Source organism: Myodes glareolus, chromosome 22, assembly GCF_982192425.1.
Source record: "Myodes glareolus chromosome 22, mMyoGla1.1, whole genome shotgun sequence".
Lineage (NCBI taxonomy): Eukaryota > Metazoa > Chordata > Mammalia > Rodentia > Cricetidae > Myodes > Myodes glareolus.
The window spans coordinates 36,958,028-36,979,634 of NC_142047.1; the positions used below are offsets into that span (position 1 = coordinate 36,958,028).

General features: G+C 43.1%; 1 protein-coding gene across 1 annotated transcript in view; it reads left to right on the top strand.

Moving 5' to 3' along the window:
- The window catches only part of Cfdp1 (chromatin remodeling protein CFDP1), an 83,326-nt gene continuing 61,719 nt past the window's right edge, over window positions 1-21,607 (top strand). The window contains 5 exon segments of the mRNA XM_048437212.3: window positions 1-206; window positions 8,328-8,407; window positions 8,409-8,446; window positions 11,682-11,892; window positions 13,846-13,973. Of these exon segments, the coding sequence (XP_048293169.1) occupies window positions 143-206; window positions 8,328-8,407; window positions 8,409-8,446; window positions 11,682-11,892; window positions 13,846-13,973 (521 nt within the window). The 5' untranslated portion in view covers window positions 1-142.

Here is a 21,607-nt window from a genome sequence, read left to right on the forward strand (position 1 = left end):
GTGGCACTGTCTGCGCCTGTGCGCACGCCTTTAGGGCTGCCCTAGCTGCTGGTCCAACGCCTCTATGATCTCGCCCTAGAGCTTTGCTATTTGGGGGCAGTGGCCGCAGTCGTGTGGATAGCAGGCCCCAAGTGACAGCAGCATGGAGGAATTCGACTCCGAAGACTTCTCCACGTCGGACGAGGATGAGGACTACGTGCCGTCGGGTGAGCGATTCGGCTTGAAGCATGAGGAGGGTTGTTCCCACGCTTCACGCCTCACTCGAGGCTCTCCAGGTTCCCCAGGGCGTGGGCCTTGTGTCCTCGAGCTCCGTGGGGCGTGTGGGTCCGGCGTCCCAGTCTTCAGGACCCTGGCCCACAGGCGACCTGGAACGCGCGTTGGTCGGTTCTGCACAGCTGCTCTCCTGGGCCGCCGCCCCCTCGAAGCGCGGGAACTGGCGCGTGAAGCTGGCAGGCTGAGCGCGTCGTCGCTCTGAAGCGTTCTGGAAGCCGACCCGGACATTGGAGGCTGTTTTTAGGGGGTTGCCAGCTCCCTCCTCGTCCGAGGTTGAGCTGTCTGCTTCTGGGCTCCCACGGGATCGGCTTGTCAGAAACTTCATGTGATAATGGATCTTATCTCTTTGCAGTGGCTAATCATTGCTCTCTTTTAAGAACTTTTCAAAAGTTTTCTTTTTAAAGATGAATCGTATATCATGTATACCAGTGTTTTTCGTGCATGTATGTCTGTGTACCATGTACATGCCTAGGGCTTTTAAAGGTCAGAAGAGGGCGTCCAAATCCTCTGGAAAGGGTCTGGAGTTACAGGTGGTTGTGAGCTGCCATGTGTGTGCTGGCAGCCGTGTATCCTGGTCCCTCTTAACCGTTGAGCCTTCTCGCCAGCACCTTATTATTATTTATGTCAGTGTATTCAGACGCCAGAGAGGCCAGAAGGCGATGTTGGCTTCTCTGGGGCTGGAGTCACACTCAGTTGTAAGCCACTCAACATGGATGCTAGGAACCAAAGTCAGGTCCTCTGGAAACACTTTTAATGGTTTAGCTATCTTCTTTTTGGGGGGTGGGGGTGGGGCACGTTAAGAGTCTCAACTCGTGCGAGGTCAAGACAAATCTTTTTAATTTTTTTATTCATTTATTTATGTAGATGAGCGTTTTGCCTACATGGACATTTATCTGTGCTCTATGTGCATACCTGGTGTCTTCAGAGGCTAGAAAAGGACATTGGATCCCCTGGAAGTAGGGTTATGGATGATTGTGATCCATTGAATGGGTGATAGGACTCGAACTTAGGTTCTTTGGAAAAGCAGCCTGAAATTTTAACCACTAAACCATCCTTCCAGTCCAAGGTATCTTAATATGAAAACATACCCCTTACTTATCTTGCACCTTGTCCTGGCTTAACCATTTCCTTTAAGGTATTTCTTCCAATGTAGGTGAAAAGCAGCTATAGGGGTTGTGGATAAGGAAGGCTTGCTCTACAACACGAGGCCCTGAGTTCAGATGTCCAGCGCCCGTGTAAAAGCTGGAGGTAGCTTGTTGGTGCCTCTAACTGTGGCATTTTGAGTATTGACAGGCACAATACACACACACACACACACACACACACACACACAGACACACACCTCCTAGTCATTCTTTGTTGTTTTGTTTTTCAAGACAGGGTCTCTCTGTGTAGCTTTGGAGCCTGTCCTGAAACTTGTTCTGTAGACCAGGCTGGCCTTGAACTCACAGAGATCTGCTTGCCTCTGCCTCCCAAGTGCTGGGATTAAAGGCAAGCGCCACCATCTTCCAGCCCTCCTAGTCATTCTTATTTATCCATGCAGTCAAGTTGTGCCAGGTATGGTAGTATAAGCACATAATCCAGAAAGTTGAAGGGCTCTGAGGCAGGAGGATTGCTATAAGTTTGAAAATAGCCTGGCCAACATAGTGAATTCCTGGCCAACCAAGATAATATAATAAGACCTTGTCCTGCAAGGAGGGAGGGAGTCTGGAAAGATGCCCCAGCTGGTAAAATGCTTGCCTTGCAAACATAAAGACCTGAATTCAGTTTCCAGAATCCATGTGGTGAAAATGTCTGGTGTAAATGCCCAACGCTTATGATACCACCAGTGCTGGGAAGGACAGGGGATGCCCTTCTGCAAGCCAATTAACCTACTTTGTGAACTTCAAAAGAAGTGGACGGCTTTGTTAGCGTGATGCTGATGGTTGGCGTCTGGAAGGTATTTGCATGAGTACCACAGGGAATGGGAGTATGCAGTAAAAATTCTAAGATTTCATTTTTAAATTTCATGTATATGTCTGCATATATATGTATGTGTGTGGGTTCTTGGGGAAGCCAGAAGAGAATATCAGATCTCCTGGACTGGAGTTAGAGGTGACTGTTACGGTTACTGGAAATGGAACTCCAGTCCTCTCTGTGAGAGCGCCAAGGGCTCCTAACTGCTGAGCTGTCTCTTCAGCGCCCTCCCTCTAGACAGTTTTTCAATTCATTTTTTAAAATTGTTTTTAGATTTTTGTTTTGAGACAGGATTTCTCTGTGCAGTCCTGGCTGTCCTGGAACTCGCTCTGTAAACCATGCTGGCCTCAAACTCACAGATACCTGCCTGCCTCTGCCTACTCCCAGTGCTGGGATTAAAGGCATGTGCCACCATTGCCCGGCCCATTTTTAGGTATTTAGATTGTATTTTATAAATGTGAGTTTTATGCTTGCATGATTGCTTGTGTACTGGGAGCTCATAGGGGTCAGGAGGAACTGGAGTTACAGATGGCGGTGAGCCACCTCGTGAGTACAAGAGTAAGAAGTGCTTTTAAGGCTAAGCCATCTCTCCAGACCCCTCCCCCAACTTTAAAATATAAAGCTTCTGTTCCTGGCCAATTTCATGGCTGTCTTTTTATTCTAAACTACCATTTTCTTTCACTAGGATTCTCCTTAATTTTCTGGCTGTTTTCCTCGTTCCATCTACCAACATTTTCTCTTTCCACCCTCAGAAGCTGAGGAATAAAACCCAGGGTCTCCAACATGCTAGCCAAATGCTATACCTCTGCTGACAGCCAGAGTGGTCATTTTTGGAACTTGTTTTCATCATTTTAATGAAAGTTATCTATACACATACTCAAACATAGTTGGATATTTCGGTCCATTTAAGAAAACTGCTTTCCCCTTTTCTGGCTTGGCTTTGCTGCTTTCCTTTGAATCATACATAGACTCTTTTTGGCACCTGGATCTCATTCTTCTGTCTCCAACATGCATTCTTCAACCTCTCTAATTCCCCCACCTGCCACTGTACTTGTTTTGATTAGATAAGTATTCCAGGTTTACCTTTTTGCTGATTGTATGGACGTGATGTTCACAGATGAGCCCTGTGGTGTGCTGTGGTTGCTGCAACTAGACAACCATTCTCTGGTATTAATGATTATCTGTTTTGTTTTTACATGTATTTAGAGTGTGTGTGTGTGTGTGTGTGAGAGAGAGAGAGACAGACAGACAGACAGACAGACAGACTACAGTATGCATGCAGGCAGCAGAGGACAACATGGAGGAGATGGTGCTCTCCTTCTGCCATGTGGCTCCCAGGTTGTCAGGTTTGGTGGCAAGTGCTTTTATCCACTGAGCCATCTTGCTCTTCCTCAGTGTTAATTTAGCTGTCCATGTTCTTACCATTAATTTGACTACAAGCTTTCAGAATTGCCAAAATAATCTCCCAAAATAGTGCTTAGATTCCTTGGGTTTTTATCTTCATCTCTTGGAGGTTTGTCTTTGTCTTGGCCTTGCTTCATTTTGGTGTGGTTTCTCTCTCTCTGCCTTCTGGAATTTTAAACCTTCAGTCTTTCACCATTATTACCACAGGTCTCCTTTATTCCTTTCTGTATTCCCGTGTTCGGTCTCTCTGTCTGCCTGTTTGCCTGCCTGTCTCTTTCTGTCTCTCTTGACAGGGTATCTTGTATCCCAGGCTGGCCTTGAGGTCTGTATGTAACTGGTTTAACTTTGAATTCCTGGTCCTCCTCTCTCCACCTGTGCCAACCTCAGAGTCACTCTTTCTTGGTGCCTCTGGTCTTCTTTTTTGACATGTTCCACCAAAATGAGAAGAGAACATTTAATGGCTTCCTGAAGAAGGCTGCATGGCAGAAACATTCTTCTGGGACCTGGAATGTTACCTCAGGCCTGTCTGATGGTTGGGTGATAACAGAAGCCTAGGTTGGAAGTAGTTTTCCATCAGAATTGTGAAAGTGTTGCTTGGCTTGTGGGGTTCCAGTGTTGCCAGCAAGTCTGTCTTGTGGGCTGGAGATGCAGCTCAGAGATAGAGGGCTTGGCTGGCTTGTACAGTATCTTGGGTTGATCCCCAGTGCTGCAGGGTTTAAGAAGCAATTGATTTTCGGCTTCCCATGTAGGCTCTGTTTGCTTCAGGAGGACTTTTGTCTTTACTGCCGTTTTTCTGACGCTGGACTGTCATTATTGTCATCAGACACGTTGGCATGATTTTGTTTGCAGTCAGTGAGCCTTCTAGAAACTCCAGCCCGGAAGTTTTTTCTATTTTGTTGTTCTGGAATCGTCATTGTTATGTTGACCCTGTGTAAGGCCTTCTGCGCTGTTGTAGTTACAATGCCCCCCCTCCATCTGTTTGCCTCTACCAGACAGGTTCTCATGGCTCATGTGGCTTCAGTCTCCACAGATACTGTGCCTGAATTTTGTTTGGAATTGCACTGACTCTGTAGGGAGGAATTGATAACAGTCTTCTCTACCAGTCTGTGAACATGGTGTCATCTCCATATATTAGTTCTGGAGGTTCTGTAGATTCCATGGTATTTTTCAGGTAGATAATTATGTCAAGGCTGAATAGGAAGCTTTAGTCATATTCAGATACTCTTATATTTCCTTTGCTTGACATTCTGCACTCGATACTTCCCCTGTGATGCTGAGTAGGAAAAATTATAAGGGTCGTTCTATTCTAACTCAGCTATTAGTCTTTAAGGAGACTGAGAGGACATCATTGTTTCACTGTTCAGAAAGAGGTTAACTATTCCCTGTTTGAGAATGCCTTTTGTGTGCACATACCTCTAAAATACTTTAATTATAACTCACACTAACTCAATCACACAATGCTTCCAGGTGTGTGCTTTTGTACTGTCCATTTTACAGATGAAAAGGCTGAGGATCAGAAAGCTTAAACAAATAGTCACATCACTAATCTGGATAGTAGCTGAGTGCTGGGCATTGGTGGCACACACTTCTGATCCTAACACTTTAGAGGCAGAAGCAGGCAGCCAAGCAGGCTCAGATGAATTTGAGGATAGCCTGGTCTACATAGTGAGTTCTGTAACCAGCTAAAGGTACATAGCTAGCTGAGTGGGATGTGAACCTAGACAGCCTCCCTGTATTGCTCCTCACAGGCACCTTTCAAAGACTTGTTCTCTGGGAAGAGAGCAGCAACTGAAGAAGGCCACAGCGTGTGCCCCAAGGCTTCTTTCACGCTGGGTGGTGGTGGTGCACGCCTTTAATCCCAGGTCTCAGGAGGCAGAGACAGGCAGGTCTCTGTGAGTTCGAGGCCAGACAGATCTACAGAGCAAGTTCTAGGACAGGCTCCAAAGCAACAGAGAAACCCTGTCTCGAAAAGCAAAAAACAAACAAAAAAAGTTCCTTTTACTCTTTGCCTCCTATTCCATACATAGCCTTGGTGTGGGAGACCCGGTTTGCCTGTGAGCCTGGAGAACTTGGAGCCGTCAGCCACCCCCATAGCAGTGTGTCCCACAGCAACAAGATGGAACAGGTGTTGAGAAAGAGCGTTTGCCAAAGATGAGCACAGAGGATCACAGAGGAGAGATACGAAGAATATATATGGGCTGTGCTTCTCTGAACATCATTCTGTTGTGGAAGGAGGAGATGAGGGAGCTAACCCATGGGGGAGAGAACCTGAGGACCCTCACATTATGGAGTAAAAATCTGACATCAGTTTTAAGTCTGGCAATACCCATGGACTTCTTGAGAAGAGTCTGTGGTGAAGAAGTTGGGGTATGCTGTCCGATAACACACTTCCTTAATCTTAGCACCCGGGAGGTAGAACTGGGAAGATCATGGCTGTCTCAACTGCGTTGTGAGTTTGAGGCCAGCCTGAGGTACACATGACTGTCTCAGAACAGAACAAAAAACTCAAAACAGAAATACTGTTTGAAAGAAGGCAAATGGGAAAAAAATGTGTAGCTAGAAATGTGCATTTTATTGTCATGGGCTTTTTGTTTCTGCTGCATTCAGTCATCATCCGAGTATTCCCAGACATTCATTTGTTCTCTGAGTGACAGCAGGCCATCCCAGCTCATCAGTGCTGCTTTGCGGCTGGTTTTGTGCCACCATGACACAAGCTAGAGTCACCTGGGAAATGGGACCTCAATTAGGAAATGCCCCCGCCAGATTGATCTGTTGATAAGTCTGTGGTGCATTTTCAGGATTGATGGTTGATGTGGGTAGTGCTACCCCCAGACTGGTGGTCCTGGGTGCTCTAAGAAAGCAGGTCGAGCAGGCTATAGGGAGCAAGTCAGTAAAAACCACTTTTCCATGACCTCTGCTCAGTTCTTGCCTCCAGGTTCCTGCCCTGACTTCCTTCTTGATGGACTGTAAGCTGTAAGGTGAAATAAACCTTTTCCTCTTCGAGGTGCTTTTAGTCATGCTGTTTTTGTTTGTTTGTTTTTTTTTTTTTTTGTGTTTTCGAGACAGGGTTTCTCTCTGTAGTTGGTCATGGTGTTTTATCACAGCAATAAAAACCATAGCTAAGATAGCTTCCGAAACGAATCAAAACATGTCTGTCAGAGCCGAAGAAGCCTCCTCTAGGGTCTGGAGGGATGGATGGCTCAGTGATTAAGAAAATGAGGTGCTCTTGCAGTAGACCCAAGTTTGGTTCCCAGTATCCACAGTAGGCAACTAAAATCTCCAGCTGTCCTCTACAAGTACTGTGCACATATACCTCTGCTTACACATAACTTTTTAAATTATTTTTTAAAAAGCCCCCCCCCCCCCCGCCAAGACAGGGTTTCTCTGTAGCTTTGGAGCCTGTCCTGGAACTAGTTCTTGTAGACCAGGCTGGTCTCGAACTCACAAAGATCCGCCTGCCTCTGCCACCCAAGTGCTGGGATTAAAGGTGCGCGCCACCACTGCCCGGCTTCTTTTCTGTTATGTTTTGTTTTTTGAGATAGGGGTTCTTAGTGTAGCCCTGGCTATCCTAGAACTCACTCTGTAGACCAGGCTGTCCTCCAACTCACAGAGATCCTCCTGCCTCTGCCTCCCAAGTGCTGGAATTAGAGGCGTGCCCCACCATGCCCAGCTCCTTGTATTTTTATATTAAATACTCACAGCCAGAATGAAAGTCCTGTCTGATCTCCTTGAGCTCCAGATCAGCTTCTTGTGCTGGACTCACAGGTATTGCCACCATGCTTTGGAGGTTCTGGATCTTTGAGCAAAGTCTGTTGCTTTTAAGCTTTGCTGTCTGTAGGTCTAGTGTTTGCCTTCCTGCCACCTGCCTTTTTTAATGGGCAGGTGCTGTAGCATTGAGCTACCTACCTAGCTCAGTTCATTAATATGACCTGTTCTTGTTTTGTTTTGAAGCAGGGTCTTACTACAAAGCCCTGGCTGGCCTGCATGCTGTGTAGATTGGGCTGACCTCAATTCAAGTGCATCACCCACCCTACTCAGCCCTTAATATGACCTATCAGCTAATGTCCTGACGTTCTGGTACAGCTGGTGCCCTGATTCCACCTTTTGTTTTACTTGCTTGAAATAAGCTAGTTTTTTAACCCCTCCAGGAAACCCTTTATATTAGAGTTATATAAAAAATACTACCTGAATTTCAGTGATGTTCACTGCTACTGTAGTGACATAGATCCTGCGTCTTTCTTTCTTTCCTTCTTTCCTTTCTTTCTCTATTTTTGCCCTTCCCCCACAAGATAGGGTTTCTTTGTGTAGTCCTGGCTTACTGGAACTTGCTCTATAGTCCAGGCTGGCTTGGAGCTATCTGCCTGCCTCTGCCTCCAGAGTTCTGAGATTAAAAGGTATGTGCCACCGTGCCCAGCTCAGAAATATTTATCTTAAAGCAGGAGGGCTAAAGCTTTTGATTTGTTTTACTGTTGCTGCTGTTTTAGAGATTTTGTTGCTTGTTTGTTTGTTTTTGAGACAAGGACTCATGTAGCTCAGACTGACTTCAACCCCATTGTGTAACTGAGAAAAAGTTTGAACTTCTGAGTCTCTTGCCTCCACCTTCCATGCATGCCTGGCTCAGACTTCATTCCTAATGTTTTGTGAAATCTTCGTTCTCGTTCCAGCTGTCTGACCGCCCTGTTGTATGGTTCCAGGTGGAGAGTACAGTGAAGATGATGTCAACGAGTTAGTGAGGGAGGACGAAGTGGATGGTGACGAGCAGGCTGAGAAAACCCAAAGGGAAAAGAAGGAAGGCGCAGAGCATTCCAGCCAGGTGATGAGCTGCCCTCAAGGCCCTGACAATAAGAGCTATCGTTGTTGCTGCGATTGCTCCCATGATAGATGTCTGTCTGTTTTCTTTTCACGTTTATTGTTTGTGTGTGTGTGCTGTGGCACAGGCTGTCCTGGGACTCATTGTGCAGCCTAGGCTGGCCTCTAGCTTCAGCTTCCTAGATTGTAGGGATTGTAGGCATGACCACCACACCTAGCTTTATTGCCAGTGTGTGTGTGTGTGTGTGTGTGTGTGTGTGTGTGTGTGTTTGTGTGGGGGGGGGGTTGTTTTTTTTGTTTGTTTGATCTTTCGAGACAGGGTTTCTCTGTGTAATACTCTGACTGTCTGACTGTTTTGGAATTTGCTTTGTAGACCAGGCTGGCCTCGAGCTCACAGAGATCCTGCTTCTGCCTCCCGAGCACTGAGATTAAAGGCATGTGCCACTGCTACCCATCAGTTGCCAGTGTTTCTAACACCTTTCTTTATGAGAGAAATATTTACTGATAGTCTAAAATTAAAATCTTGGCCTTCATTTGGGAGGTGGTGATGCACTCTTTTAATTCCAGCCCTCGCAGGGAGAGGCAGGTAGATCTTTGTGAGTTCAAGGCCAGCCTGGTCTACAGACCGAGAGTTCCAGGATAACACCAATGCTACACAGGTAAAGCCTGTCAACAAAAACAAAATGGGCTGGAGAAATGGCTCAGCAGTTAAGAGTGCTGGTGCTCTACTAGAGTACTGGAATTCAGTTCCCAGCACCCATATGGCAGCTCACAGCTGTCTATAACTCCACTTCCAAGGGATCTGACACACAGACATACCAGACAAAACACCAATGCACATAAAATAAAAATAAATAAAATCGTTTAAAAAAAAATCCTGACCTTCAAGTAGTTTAAAAATAATTTTTTAAAAATAGTTTAAAAAATAGCTAGGTAAAATGTGCATATGGTTAAAACAATCCTGTGCTACAGGATGTACCATCTGTTTCTACCCCGAGAAACTGTTACCTTAGATACTGTCACACTTGGCATGGGTCTATATTTCCTGCTCTCTTTATTTAAAAATTAGAATAAAAAGGGTAGCATACTGCATACCACGCCACCTTTCACTCACTCTCTTAGACAGATCTCACTATGTCGCTCAGGCTGGGACATTCTTGAGTCTCTTGTCTCAGCCGTCTGAACAGGAGTGTAGTTCCAGGCAGGCACCGCTTTGACGATTCTCACTGAGTCTGTTATGGTAAAGGGCACCATGGCAGTCCTAGACGTATTTCCTTTGAGTGACTTTATTAGTTCATGCTTTATGAATAGTCCTGATGTGACTTGAGCTTCCCCTTATTGAAGAACAATGAGATTGCATGGCCTTTGCTATAGCAAAAGGCTGCAGAAAACATTGGTAGAACATGTTGTACCGGCTCAAGGATTTTTGTCTTGGGCCCAGTTCTCTTTTTCTGTATTTGAACTTGTGTTATTTTTGAGGGTGGCATGAAACTGCAATATTTTTTAGTGTTTGGGAAAAAAACGATGCAAGTAAATTTGAGAGTGAGTAGACTTTGTTCTCCAAGTGGAGTGGCTTTCAGAACTAAAAAATTACTTCACATATGTTTATAGAACTTTTTTCTGAACAGATTAATCTTATGAGGTGATCTTAGGTATTTTTCTTTTTATCTCTTTTTAGTTGTTGGGCTTTTTGTTTCATTTTTTTGTCTGCCTGTTTGTTTTGTTTTTGAGATAGGCTCTCACTGTGTAGCTTGGCTGGTCTGGAACTCACTATGTAGATCAACCTGGCCTCCCATGCATAGAAATATTCAAGCCTGTGTTTCTTTGAGTGTTCAGATTGAAGGTGTGCACCACCAACCCTGCTTCAGGTGTTTTCTTAGTGAAAATAACAGTCTTGACATACTAACCTTACCAAATTTAAGGTTCTAGTGAGCTCAACAGCCCCCTTTATTAATCTTTCATTCATTCATTATGTATACAGTGTTCTGTCTGCTTGTATGTCTACTCGCCAGAGGAGGAGGCCAAATCTCCAGTCAACACCCCCTTTTATTAGATAGAAATGGGGAGTAATAAAAAGACAGTACTTGAGGCTGGAGAGATGGCTCAGTGGTTAAGAGCATTGCCTACTCTTCCAAAGGTCCTGAGTTCAATTCCCGGCAACCACATGGTGGCTCACAACCATCTGTAATGAGGTCTGGTGCCCTCTTCTGGCCTGCAGACATACACAAAACAGAATATTGTATACATAATAAATAAATAAATAAATATTTTTAAAAAATAAATAAAAAGACAGTACTTACTAAAGAGTTCTCACATACTGTATGCTTACAGTGTATGTCATGTAAATCCTTCAGGTACAACACATTTGCAGTGCAAATAAGTCCTTACATGGCAGTATCCACGTGCGATCCCATATTACTGGGAGGCCTGAATTTTAAATTTTCATTAACTATTCCTGCAGGATGAGGTTAAACTTTGTAAGCAATACTAGACTCAATGTATTTTATTCTTTAAATAAGAATTCCAGCTATTCAAATTATAGATTGTGAAGATAAATATGTTTAAAATATGATTTAAAAACCCTGAGAATACTGGGATATTGATTTATTGTTTCTGAATCTCAAAGAGTAACATGCCAAGAATTTGAAAGCATGGAGAAACTTGTGGGTATCTTTTCACTGTATGGTATAATTCTTAATTGTACTATTGTTGATGAATAAATATACTTAAAAAAAATTAGCCCTGCTGTGGTGGCACATGCCACTCCAGAGGCAGGTGGATCTCTATGAGTTTGAGGCCAGCCTAATCTACAGAGCAAGTTCCAGGACAGCCAGGGCTACACAGAGAAACCCTGTTTGGAAAACGAACAATGAAAAAAAAACTAAGTCAGAGCTGGAGAGTTGGTTCAGAGGAACTGGGTTCAGTTCTCAGCATCTACATGGAGGCTTGCAACTGCCGAAGTGATTTAACATCTTCTTTTGGCCTCCACAGGCTCTTGTGTGCATTTGGTGCACATACATACACTCAGGAACACACACATAAACATTAAGTAACTGAATAAATATTTTTAAATAAATAGTTTTAAATCTCTGTTTACCCACTCTGTCTTCTATTATGTTATTAGAAATTGCAGATTTAAACTCTCAAGTGTGTAAGGTGGTCTAAGGATTGAGGAAAGAGAATGAATAATGTTGCATTCTGTTTTGTCTTCCTTTTTCTGGGTGGCTACTGGTGATTAGAAAGAGAAAACAAAGTGGCCTCTTGTTAGAAGACGAAGAGGAGGACGGCAAGGAAGAATCTGGAGGTAGCAGCAGTGAAGAAGATGAAGAGGACCAAGAAGGAGGCCTTGGGTCTGAGAATGCAAGGAAGAAGAAGGAAGATGAATTATGGGCCAGCTTCCTTAATGATGTGGGACCAAAATCAAAAGCAGCTCCAAGTCCTCAAGTTAAGGTAAGTTGAGAGACTGACAGAATAAATACCTCTCTAGAAACACCCTCAGTTCCACAGTAGCTTCCTTTTTGTTTTTCGAGACAGCGTTTCTGTGTAGTCCTAGCTGTCCTGGAACTTTCTCTGTAGACCAGGGTGGTCTCAAACTCACAGAGATCCACCTGCCTCTGACTCCCGAGTGCGGGGATTAAAGGCATGTGTCACCAACACCCGACCTCCTATTTTTTTTCTTTAATTTACAAACTGACAGATTTGAATCTCAAACAAAAAGCCAGCTAGATGCCTTTTGATAGTGACCTTACTAAGTGAAAAAGCACTCCTTAACAATAGGAGAAATGAGCTGTTCTAATGAGATACATTTCTAGCAAACTTTTTTAAAGATTCATTTATTGGGCTGAAGAGATGGCTCAGTGGTTCAGAGCGCTTAATGCTCCTCCAGAGGCCCTTAGTTTAGTTCTCAGCACCCATATCAGGTAATTGACATGCTCTAGGGAATTTAATGCCCTCCTCTGGCCTCCAAAAGCATCTGTGTACATGTGGCTTATACATGTGTATATATACCTGAATACGTGTATATACCTAAATAGAAATAATATTTTAAAAAGATTTATTTGTTGTTGTTTTTAATTGTGAGTTTATGTTTGTGCCTATGTATGGGTATGTACATGTAAGTTCAGGTGCCCATGTTAGCCAAAGGCTGGAGCTGGGGTTATAGGTTATGTTGGACTCTGGTGTCCAAACCGAGAAGGAGTCGCCCCCAGAGACCACCTCATATACCACAGCCGATGCAAAAGCATGAGGATTTTATTAATTCTGTCATGACAGGGTCCCTCAGCATTCGGGAAGCCGAGAGACCTCAAATAACTGGTACATTCTGCTTTTAAAGGAGAAGGCCCCATAGAAACAAGAGGGGTTGTTCCTTGACCATTATGATTGGCTTATTCGAAAAGGACTAATACCAATAATTGACTGGAAAACTATTGTCAGATCAGATGAGGTAAGAGGTCATTTTGACCCCGTTTCCCAGGGGACTGAGTCAAAACATACGTGTATGGGTAATTGTTCAGGAACTGAGTACGTGTAGGTGTAGCTGTTAGGTCCTTAGTTCCCAGGGGAGGAGGGGAAGCACTGAGGCACAGAGCCTGAGAAGGTTTGGAATTGTCAGAAATGGTTTCAGAATTGTCTTAAAGTTATAGTTGCCTGACTTGGGTGCTAAGAACTGAGCTGGGGTCCTCTGCAAAAAGTTTTTTTTTTTTGAGACAGGGTTTCTGTGTAGCCCTGGTTGTTCTGGTACTCTTTACACCAGGCTGGCCTTGAACTCACAGATTCTACTGCCTCTTCCTCAAGAGTGCTGGGATTAAAGGTGTGCGCCACCACCACCCTACCTTTGCAAAAACTCTTAATTGCTGAGTCATCTTCCCAACCTCTTCAATAAGTCTATGTTATTTTATGTGTATAGGTGATTTACTTGCATGTATGTTTACGCGCTACATGCATGTAGTACCCATAGTTGCCAGAAGAGGGCATCGGGTGTTTTGTTGTTTTTTTTTTTTGGTTTTTTTTTTTTTTTTTGGAACTGGAGTTACAGGTGGTTGTGAGTTACCTTATGGCTTCTGAAAATCTAACCTGGTCCTTTGGAAGAGCAGTCAGTGCTCTCAACCACAGAGCCATCCCGCCAGACTCTCCAGTTATTTTTAACTGATTGAAAATTAAACAGGAGAATAACCCTAAACAGCATGTTCAGACAGTTCTTTTAGTCTTAAATCTTGGTAAACCTGATTTGCTTGTTTATTTTTGAGACAGGGTCTCACTGTGTAGCCCTAACTGACCTGGAGCTCACTATGTATTGAAGGATGGCTTCAAACTAGTAGTGATCTGAAGTCTCTGCCTCCTGCGTGCTAGGTTTAAAGGCATGCATCACCACAGGCCTGATTCCGTTTCTTACTCTTTATTTAGGCAGCAGAGGAGACTGGAGAGACTGGTTCAAATAAATTGTTGGTCAGAGCAGATGAGCTGGAGAAACCTAAAGAGTCAGAAAAAGTGAAGATCACCAAAGTGTTTGACTTTGCTGGTGAAGAAGTGAGGTAAGAGGCTTTCCACGGCTTTGAAACTGTGCGTTTTACAAGGGGGCATTTTTTTTTCTTTTCCTTTTTTTTCCTTCTTTTTGGTTTTTTGAGAGAGAGTTTCTCCGTATAGCCCTGGATGTCCTAGAACTCATTCTGTAGACCAGGCTAGCCTCATACTCTCAGAGATCCATTTGCTTTTGCTTCTCAAGTGCTGAGGTTAAAGGTGTGCGCCACCACCTGGCGACTCCTTAGATTCTTAAGTCCCATGTATTAAATTACATAGTGTCAGCTTATAACCTATGTGCAGCATTAAATATCTGCTATACATTAAAAATCTGATTTGTAATACTTGATACAATGTAAATGCCATGGAAATAGCGTAGGCACTAGAGACAGGAACAATATGTTTACATGTTCTTTACGGATGAATTTTTCCCCTAAATATTTTTTGTTCATATTTGGTTGGTCCATGGTATATAACCCACTAACACACAGCATTGCCTGTATTTATCCAGTGAAAATTACATTTTGAAAAATGAAGTTTTATATTTATAGGGTTTTTTTTCTTTTTGAGACAGGGTGTCTCTGTAGCTTTGGAGCCTGTCTGGAGCTAGCTCTTATAGACCAGGCTGGTCTTGATCTGGCCTAGAGATCTACCTGCCTCTGCCTCCCGAGTGCTGGGATTAAAGGCGTGTGCCAACACTGGTGTGGCCTGTATTTTCAGTTTTATAAATAGTACAGAGCATAACTTTTAAAATTTCTTTAGACTGGGTCTCACTGTAGTCCAGACTGCCCTGGAAGTCACTGTAGTCCAAGATGGCTGAAGTTACAATATTTCATCTTCCTCAGCCTTCTGAGTGCTGACACATAGCATAAGCTACTGTGCCCAGCAAAACTTACTTTATCTATTCCTTTTTAATGATTTTGTGTGTATGGGGGGGTCTTTTCCCTGTATGTGTGTCTGTGTACCATGTGCATGTACCATGTACCTGGTGCCTGCAGAGGTCAGAAGAGGGAGTCAGTTCCCTTAGAACTGAACTACAGATGGTTGTGAACCACCATGTAGGTGCTGGGAATAGAGCCCAGGTGCTCTGGAAGAGCAGTCAATGCTTTTAACTTCTGAGCCTTCTTTGCAGTACCAAGTTCACTCATTTAAAAACCTGTCTTGAAAACATTTTCTTTTGTGAAATGTACTTAGGGCAGTGTTGCGAGAATAGTGTTGCAGTGAGCACCACATAGTCACCTTCTGTCACTCAGATTCTCCACTTCAGTGTTCTGTCTGTCTCTGTGTGTGGGTGTGGGCCCTCATGTCACAGCATGCGTGTGGAAGCCAGAGGACACTTGTGGCAGCTGGTTTTCTTCCCACTGTGGGGTCCTGGGAATTGAACTCAGTTTGCCAGGCTTGGCTGACTTTGGCACAAGTGACTCAGTTTACTTCTAACTGGTCTCTGGTCTTCATAATGGATGATTCTACTGGCTAGGTATGAATAATGTGATACGTGCAACAGGCATCTCCGTGCTCACAGTGGCTTTTGGTTTTTAAGATTTTCTCATTTTTCACCAATAACAGGTAGTTTTGCAGTCCATATTTTGAGTAGATATGTGTATGGTGCTGTTAGGCTCCATTTATTCCATTGATACTCTTCCTAGTTGTTCTTACACAGACAAGGTTAAATAGTAGGTTTAGTCTTTTAGGAGTCTGGATGTAAGCCAGGTGATTGTGTCTTACACCCTTAATCCTACCACTTTTGAGGCAGAGGCAGGCGGATCTCTCTGAGTTTGAGGCCAGCCTGGTCTACAGAGTAAGTTCCAAGACAGAGAAACTCTGTCTTGAAAATTTAAAAAAAAAATGCAAACTATTTTTATTGGAGAATTTGGAATTTTGCTTTGCCTTATATGCTCAGTGGTTCTCAACCTTCCTCTGCTGTCACTTTAATACAGTTCTTCATGTTGTAGTAACCCCAATTATAAAATTATTTCCATTGCTACTTTATAACTAATTTTGCTACATAATGTAAATTCTGTGTAATATCTGTGTTTTTCAATGATCTTAAGTCATCTCCCCCCTTGTAAAAGGGTCATTTGACCCCCTACAGGGTGAGGACCCACAGGTTGAGAACTGCTCCTTTAGCCAGAACTCTGCTGCACTGGCAATACTGGCTGTCCTTCAGGAACCTCGTATTTTGGTGAGGTAAAGGACGTGGTCAGCGTCTGTCAGCATGCTCCATTGTAAGACACCTTTAATTAGTAATTAGTCACTTTGGGTCTGTCACATAACTACAGATGATGTAAATTTGTATGTATTTTGCTTTCAGAAATCATACTGCAGCTATCCAATAGGGAGTAGTAGAACACTGACAGTAAGCCGTCAGCATTTAGAAATCTGTAAAAATAAATAGAAACAAAGCTTTTTTGAACATAGCTGGGGCATTGCACATAAGAACTCACAGCAGTTGTGACAGCATGCCCATGACCTGTGTAAGACCAGACAAAATTCCAGCGTGTGGGGGCAGATCACAGAGTTGAACTAGCTCAGAAGCTGTTGCTGGCAGTTGATGCTGCTGAGAGAGGGAGTCAGTTTTCTTTAAGGATGTGGCCCCTCAGTGTGGAATACTATCTGTGTTCTCAGTGGGTTTTAAAAAAAGAAAAAATAACCACAGGAAGTTGGTACTAGACAATGGTAGGAGGGTAAGAAATGCATTAGAAGAGGGGAAATGGGGGATGAACTTAATCAGAACACATTAAACGCCTGTATGAAATTCTCAAACAATAAGAAGTTAGAGAGTGTATTAACAAACAAAACATTTAGAGGCAGAGTTGAGGGCCAGTCAGGTCTACAGAACAAGTTTCAGCTAAGACAACACAGTAAGAGTATGTTTTGGGGGCTGGAGAGATGGCTCAGAGGTTAAGAGCATTGCCAGCTCTTCCAAAGGTCCTGAGTTCAATTCCCAGCAACCATATGGTGGCTCACAACCATGAAATGAGATCTGGTGCCCTCTTCTGGTCTGCAGCACACAGACATAATTGTATACATAATAAATAAATAAATAAATAATTTAAAAAAAAAAAAAAAGAGTATGTTTTGGCCGGGCAGTGGTGGTGCACGCCTTCAATCCCAGCACTCGGGAGGCAGAGGCAGGCGGATCTCTGTGAGTTTGAGGCCAGCCTGGTCTACAAGAGCTAGTTCCAGGACAGGCTCCAAAGCAACAGAGAAACCCTGTCTCGAAAAAAACTTTAAAAAAAAAAAAGTGTGTCCCAAAGCCCGTGTTGTCTTGGAGCACTTCCCCCATGTAGTGTGGAATATCTACAGAAGGTCTGCATAGAGAACAAAACCAGCCGAATAACCGTTGCTTTGAGAAATCAGTACATTTCTGATCAAATTATGAATTTCATAAATTTGTTTATAAACGTTGTGTCACAGATTTTTCCCCCTTTTTTGAGATGTGAATCTAATTTAGCCCAGGCTGACCTTGAACTCCTGATTCTCCTCTGTTGCTTCCCAAGTGCTGGGAGTCCATGTGTGGGCCACTACTCTTTACTTTTCTTGTTTGTTGTTTTTGAGACAGGGTTCTCTGTGCAGCCCTGGCTGTCCTGGAACTCACTCTGTAGACCAGGCTGGCCTTGAACTCAGAGACCCCACTGTTTGCCTCCCAATGAAAGCACATCGATGGCAGTTGTAACTATTGGTGAGTACTCAGGGAGCCTGCCATTTGTACTCTTTGTCAGAAGAGGGCAGCACTATGTCTCTTGTCCAAAAACAGGATAAGTGCATGTTTTTTTATTAATTACACACACTCTCACATATAGGCATTTTATTTACACTTCACAGTAATAAATGCTAATTTTTTAAAAATCATATGTTATAGAAATATATAACGAAGCAAGTGAGTGTCCTCTCAAACTCCGTTCCCATAAGGATACAGAAGCCTGTTCGAGCCTGCTGTGGTGGTACACTCCTGTAATCCCAGCACTTGGGAACAGAAGCAGGAGGATCAGGGCCAGCATGGAATATGTATATATTGTTGTTTATATACAGATGTAATATGTATACATCATATATATTTATATGTTACATAACGTATTTATTTAAATCTGTTAATAGTTGCCATGTTGGCAAGACTTTGCCTGTTTGTTTTGGCTTTATTTTTTCAAAACAGTTTCTTTGTGTAGCCCTTGATGTCCTGGAATTCACTTTGTAGACCAGAGTGGTCTTGAACTCAGTGATCTGCCTGCCTCTACCTCCCGAGTGCTGTATTTAAAGGTGTACACCACCACTGCCAGGTGATTGGCAAGCCTGTTAAGAAAAATTATTTATTTATTATGTATACAGTGTTCTGTCTGCATATATGTCTGCAGACCAGAAGAAGGTACCAGATCTCATATATGTCTGCAGGCCAGAAGAAGGTACCAGATCTCATTATAGATGGTGGTTGTGAGCTACCATGTGGTTGCTAGGAATTGAACTCAGGACCTCTGGAAGAGTAGCCAATGCTCTTAACTGCTGAGCCATCTCTCCAGCCCCAGCCATACTTTTTTTAAAAAGACATACTGTTTATGGTACTTTAAGGAAGTCTCTTGAAGGATCTTAAGAGATTTGAGCACTAACTGACAACTCAGACACAAGCTTGGTGTTTGGGTTTAAGTACATCTTTTAATCTCTTGAAATTATTTTTTTTTCCTTATCTGTCTTTGTGTCAAATTGAAGGCATCACTGCATCTTTAAGATATGTGAAAGAGTAGCTGGACGGTGGTGGTGCACACCTTTAGTTTCAGCACTCAGGAGGCAGAAGCAGGCAGATCTGAGTTCGAGGCCAACCTGGTCTACAAAGTGAGTTCTAAGACAGCAAAGGCTACAGAGAAAAACCCTGTCTCAAAACACCCCCCTCCCCGCCAAAAAAGGAAGAAGAAAAGTAAGAAGCATGAAAGAGCTAGTGCAAGAATTCCTAAGTGTAAGAATGAGGTAGCGTTAGCATGTAGTCTTCTAGTTGGCTGTTCTGCTTGTTTTTCCTCCATGAAAACTGTGTAGTTTTTTAACCCTTGGGGAAGGAAGATGATCATCCTTGCCCTCCTCTGTGGCATAGCCAGCTGCCCTGTGAGCTCAGACTTTCCTAATGATTCACCTTTTGGAAAAGACCAGTCATGGAAAAATTATGTCCAAATAAAGACGTTTCAGGAAGATGAGTGAGTGAAAATGAAGTTAAAATGGAATTTCTGCTAAAAACAAATAAATTAATTATTGCTAATAATAGACCTTTTCCTGTCAGGAGTCCCTCTCATGTATGAGATGATTGCAAGTTAACCATTCTCCTACCTAAAAGTGATATGGTAGCTAAAGCCTTCACTGCTCTTAACAGTGAAGTGACTTCCTGGCACCTCCAGAGGCTGGGCACAAGTAGAGAGCCAACTTGGACCATATATGGAGACACTGCCTTGTAAGAGACAATGGCAGAGACAGTGGTGTTGCTTAGGATTGCTTTCAGGAGAGAGCAATCTGCTGTCACTTTGTGTCAGCTATCAAATTCCTTAGAAATACCTCAGTCTATATAATGTGTTTTCTGGTGGGTATGGGTATACTTTGGCACAAGAGATGAACACGGGCATTCCTGAGGGCTCTGTCTTCTCCACGCCTCCTCTGTGACTCTTGTTATATGGCAGGAGCTGTCATGTCACTTTTGTAGTTGGTTGGCTTGCGGACTGTGAGTTTTTGATGGAAGAAGCCATATTATATTTCTTAATGTGTCTAGTATTTAACAGTATCAGCATTTGGGTTGCTTTCCAGAAAATGTTTACTTAAGCGTGTACTAGAGTCTTGCTGTAGTGAAACAAGAACAACAAAACTAAACATAAGTCACGTGATTGCCGCTTTCCTCTCCTCGTTACTTGGGCTGCTTCACATCATAGCATTGTGAAGTTTTAGCTCTGTGCTTTGATGTTGATCCTTTAAAGTTTGCTTTGGCAATCCAGTATTCTGTGGCTCTTTGTTGAAACCCATCCTTCATTTCTAGACTTTGTTTTGTTGTATTTTCCCCTCTTTCTGAAATGTGATTGTTTGAATTCAGACAAGGCTCTATTAGGGTTGGGCAACAAGCTGTACTTCAGTAGCACAGCACAGTAAAGTGTCTATTTCTTAGTAGGACCACGAACGTTATGGTTTGCTTAGCACTTTGCTCTGTCACTCAGCCCTCTGTAATGTACAGCCTTTAAGGGTGACTTTTCATTCAGTTCCTCTAACTTCAGTATGGGGCTTCATTTCATTCCTGACCTTCTGTTGTTTTCATTTTCTCTAAGTCTTGTGAATCCTTCTGAATTATCAGTGGTGGGGACATAGCCTGTGTGTTGAAGTAAAACTAGTTGTTCCTAATGCAAGCTATCAGCTGGTTGTAGCAGTCCTTGCCTCTCTTCCACCTTTGAAGGTTCCTGATAGTTAAATGTAACAAGCCTTTCTAGGGTTCTGTAATACAGAGTGGCTTTCTTGTCATTGGTTCCACATAGCTATCATGTGATAAGATCAGAGAAAACCAAAGCCAGTTGCTACTTAGATATTTGCTCCCCCCCCCCTTTTTTTTTTAGCCAAAATCTCATGTAGCTGAGGATTACTCTGAACTCCTGATATCCTGCTCAACTGTCCCAGTACGAAGATACTATAGGCATGTACACCATGGCCAGCTTGTTTGTTACTTTCTGAAAGTTTGATTAATTTTTTTTCTGTTGTATCTCTTCTGCTAATGTTGTATAGTTTTAGTTACATTTATTTGCAGTATTAGTAGACTTTGGTAGGAAGTAGACAATAAAGAATACATTAGTTCTTCATTAATCACGTTAATCTTCTGTAGATTTATTTAAGACAAGGGACTATTTTGAATCCAGTATTTTTGTATCTCCATTAAGTCCAGTATTTTGATGCAGGATTATTTCGGGTATTGATTTAGCAGTATGACAAATCATCCTAAAATTTATTAACTTGCATTAAACAGCTAACTGTTTTGTTACAATTTCTCATAGTTCCAGAGGCCACAAGGTCCAAGTAGGCAGGCTGTCTTGTGCACTTGTAATCACACAGTGGTTGGTACCATCTTAAAGATGTTTGCTTCCAGTTCTGATACTTAAGGACTCATATATCTTGGGGCTAGGAATGACTCCTCAGACATCTGTGTTGCAAGAAGGGGGCCTGCTTGTTTGTCCCGGCGGCCCAGCTAGCTTAGCCCCGAAATAACCACACAGAAACTGTATTAATTAAATCACTACTTGGCCCATTAACTCTAGTTTCTTATTGGCTAATCCTTACATCTTAATTTAACCCATTTCTATTAATCTGTGTATCGCCACGTGGCAGTGGCTTACCAGGTAAAATTCCCAGTGTCTGGCTCTGACTCTGCTTTCTTCCTCCAAGAATTCAGTTCCATCTTCCCTGCCTACCTAAGTTCTGCCCTATCAGGCCGAGGCAGTTTCTTTATTCATTAACCAATACAAGCAACACATAGAAAGGACCTCCTACACCACATCCATAGCACACAGTATTAAATGCAGCAGTGAGGGAGCCTTTCATTAGAAAATGTATGCTGGACGATGGTAGAGACTTGTATGCTCTCACAGATGAAACTTGCAGGGTTTATTCTCTCATTTGTGGGCAGTCTTTGTTTGAATATTTATTA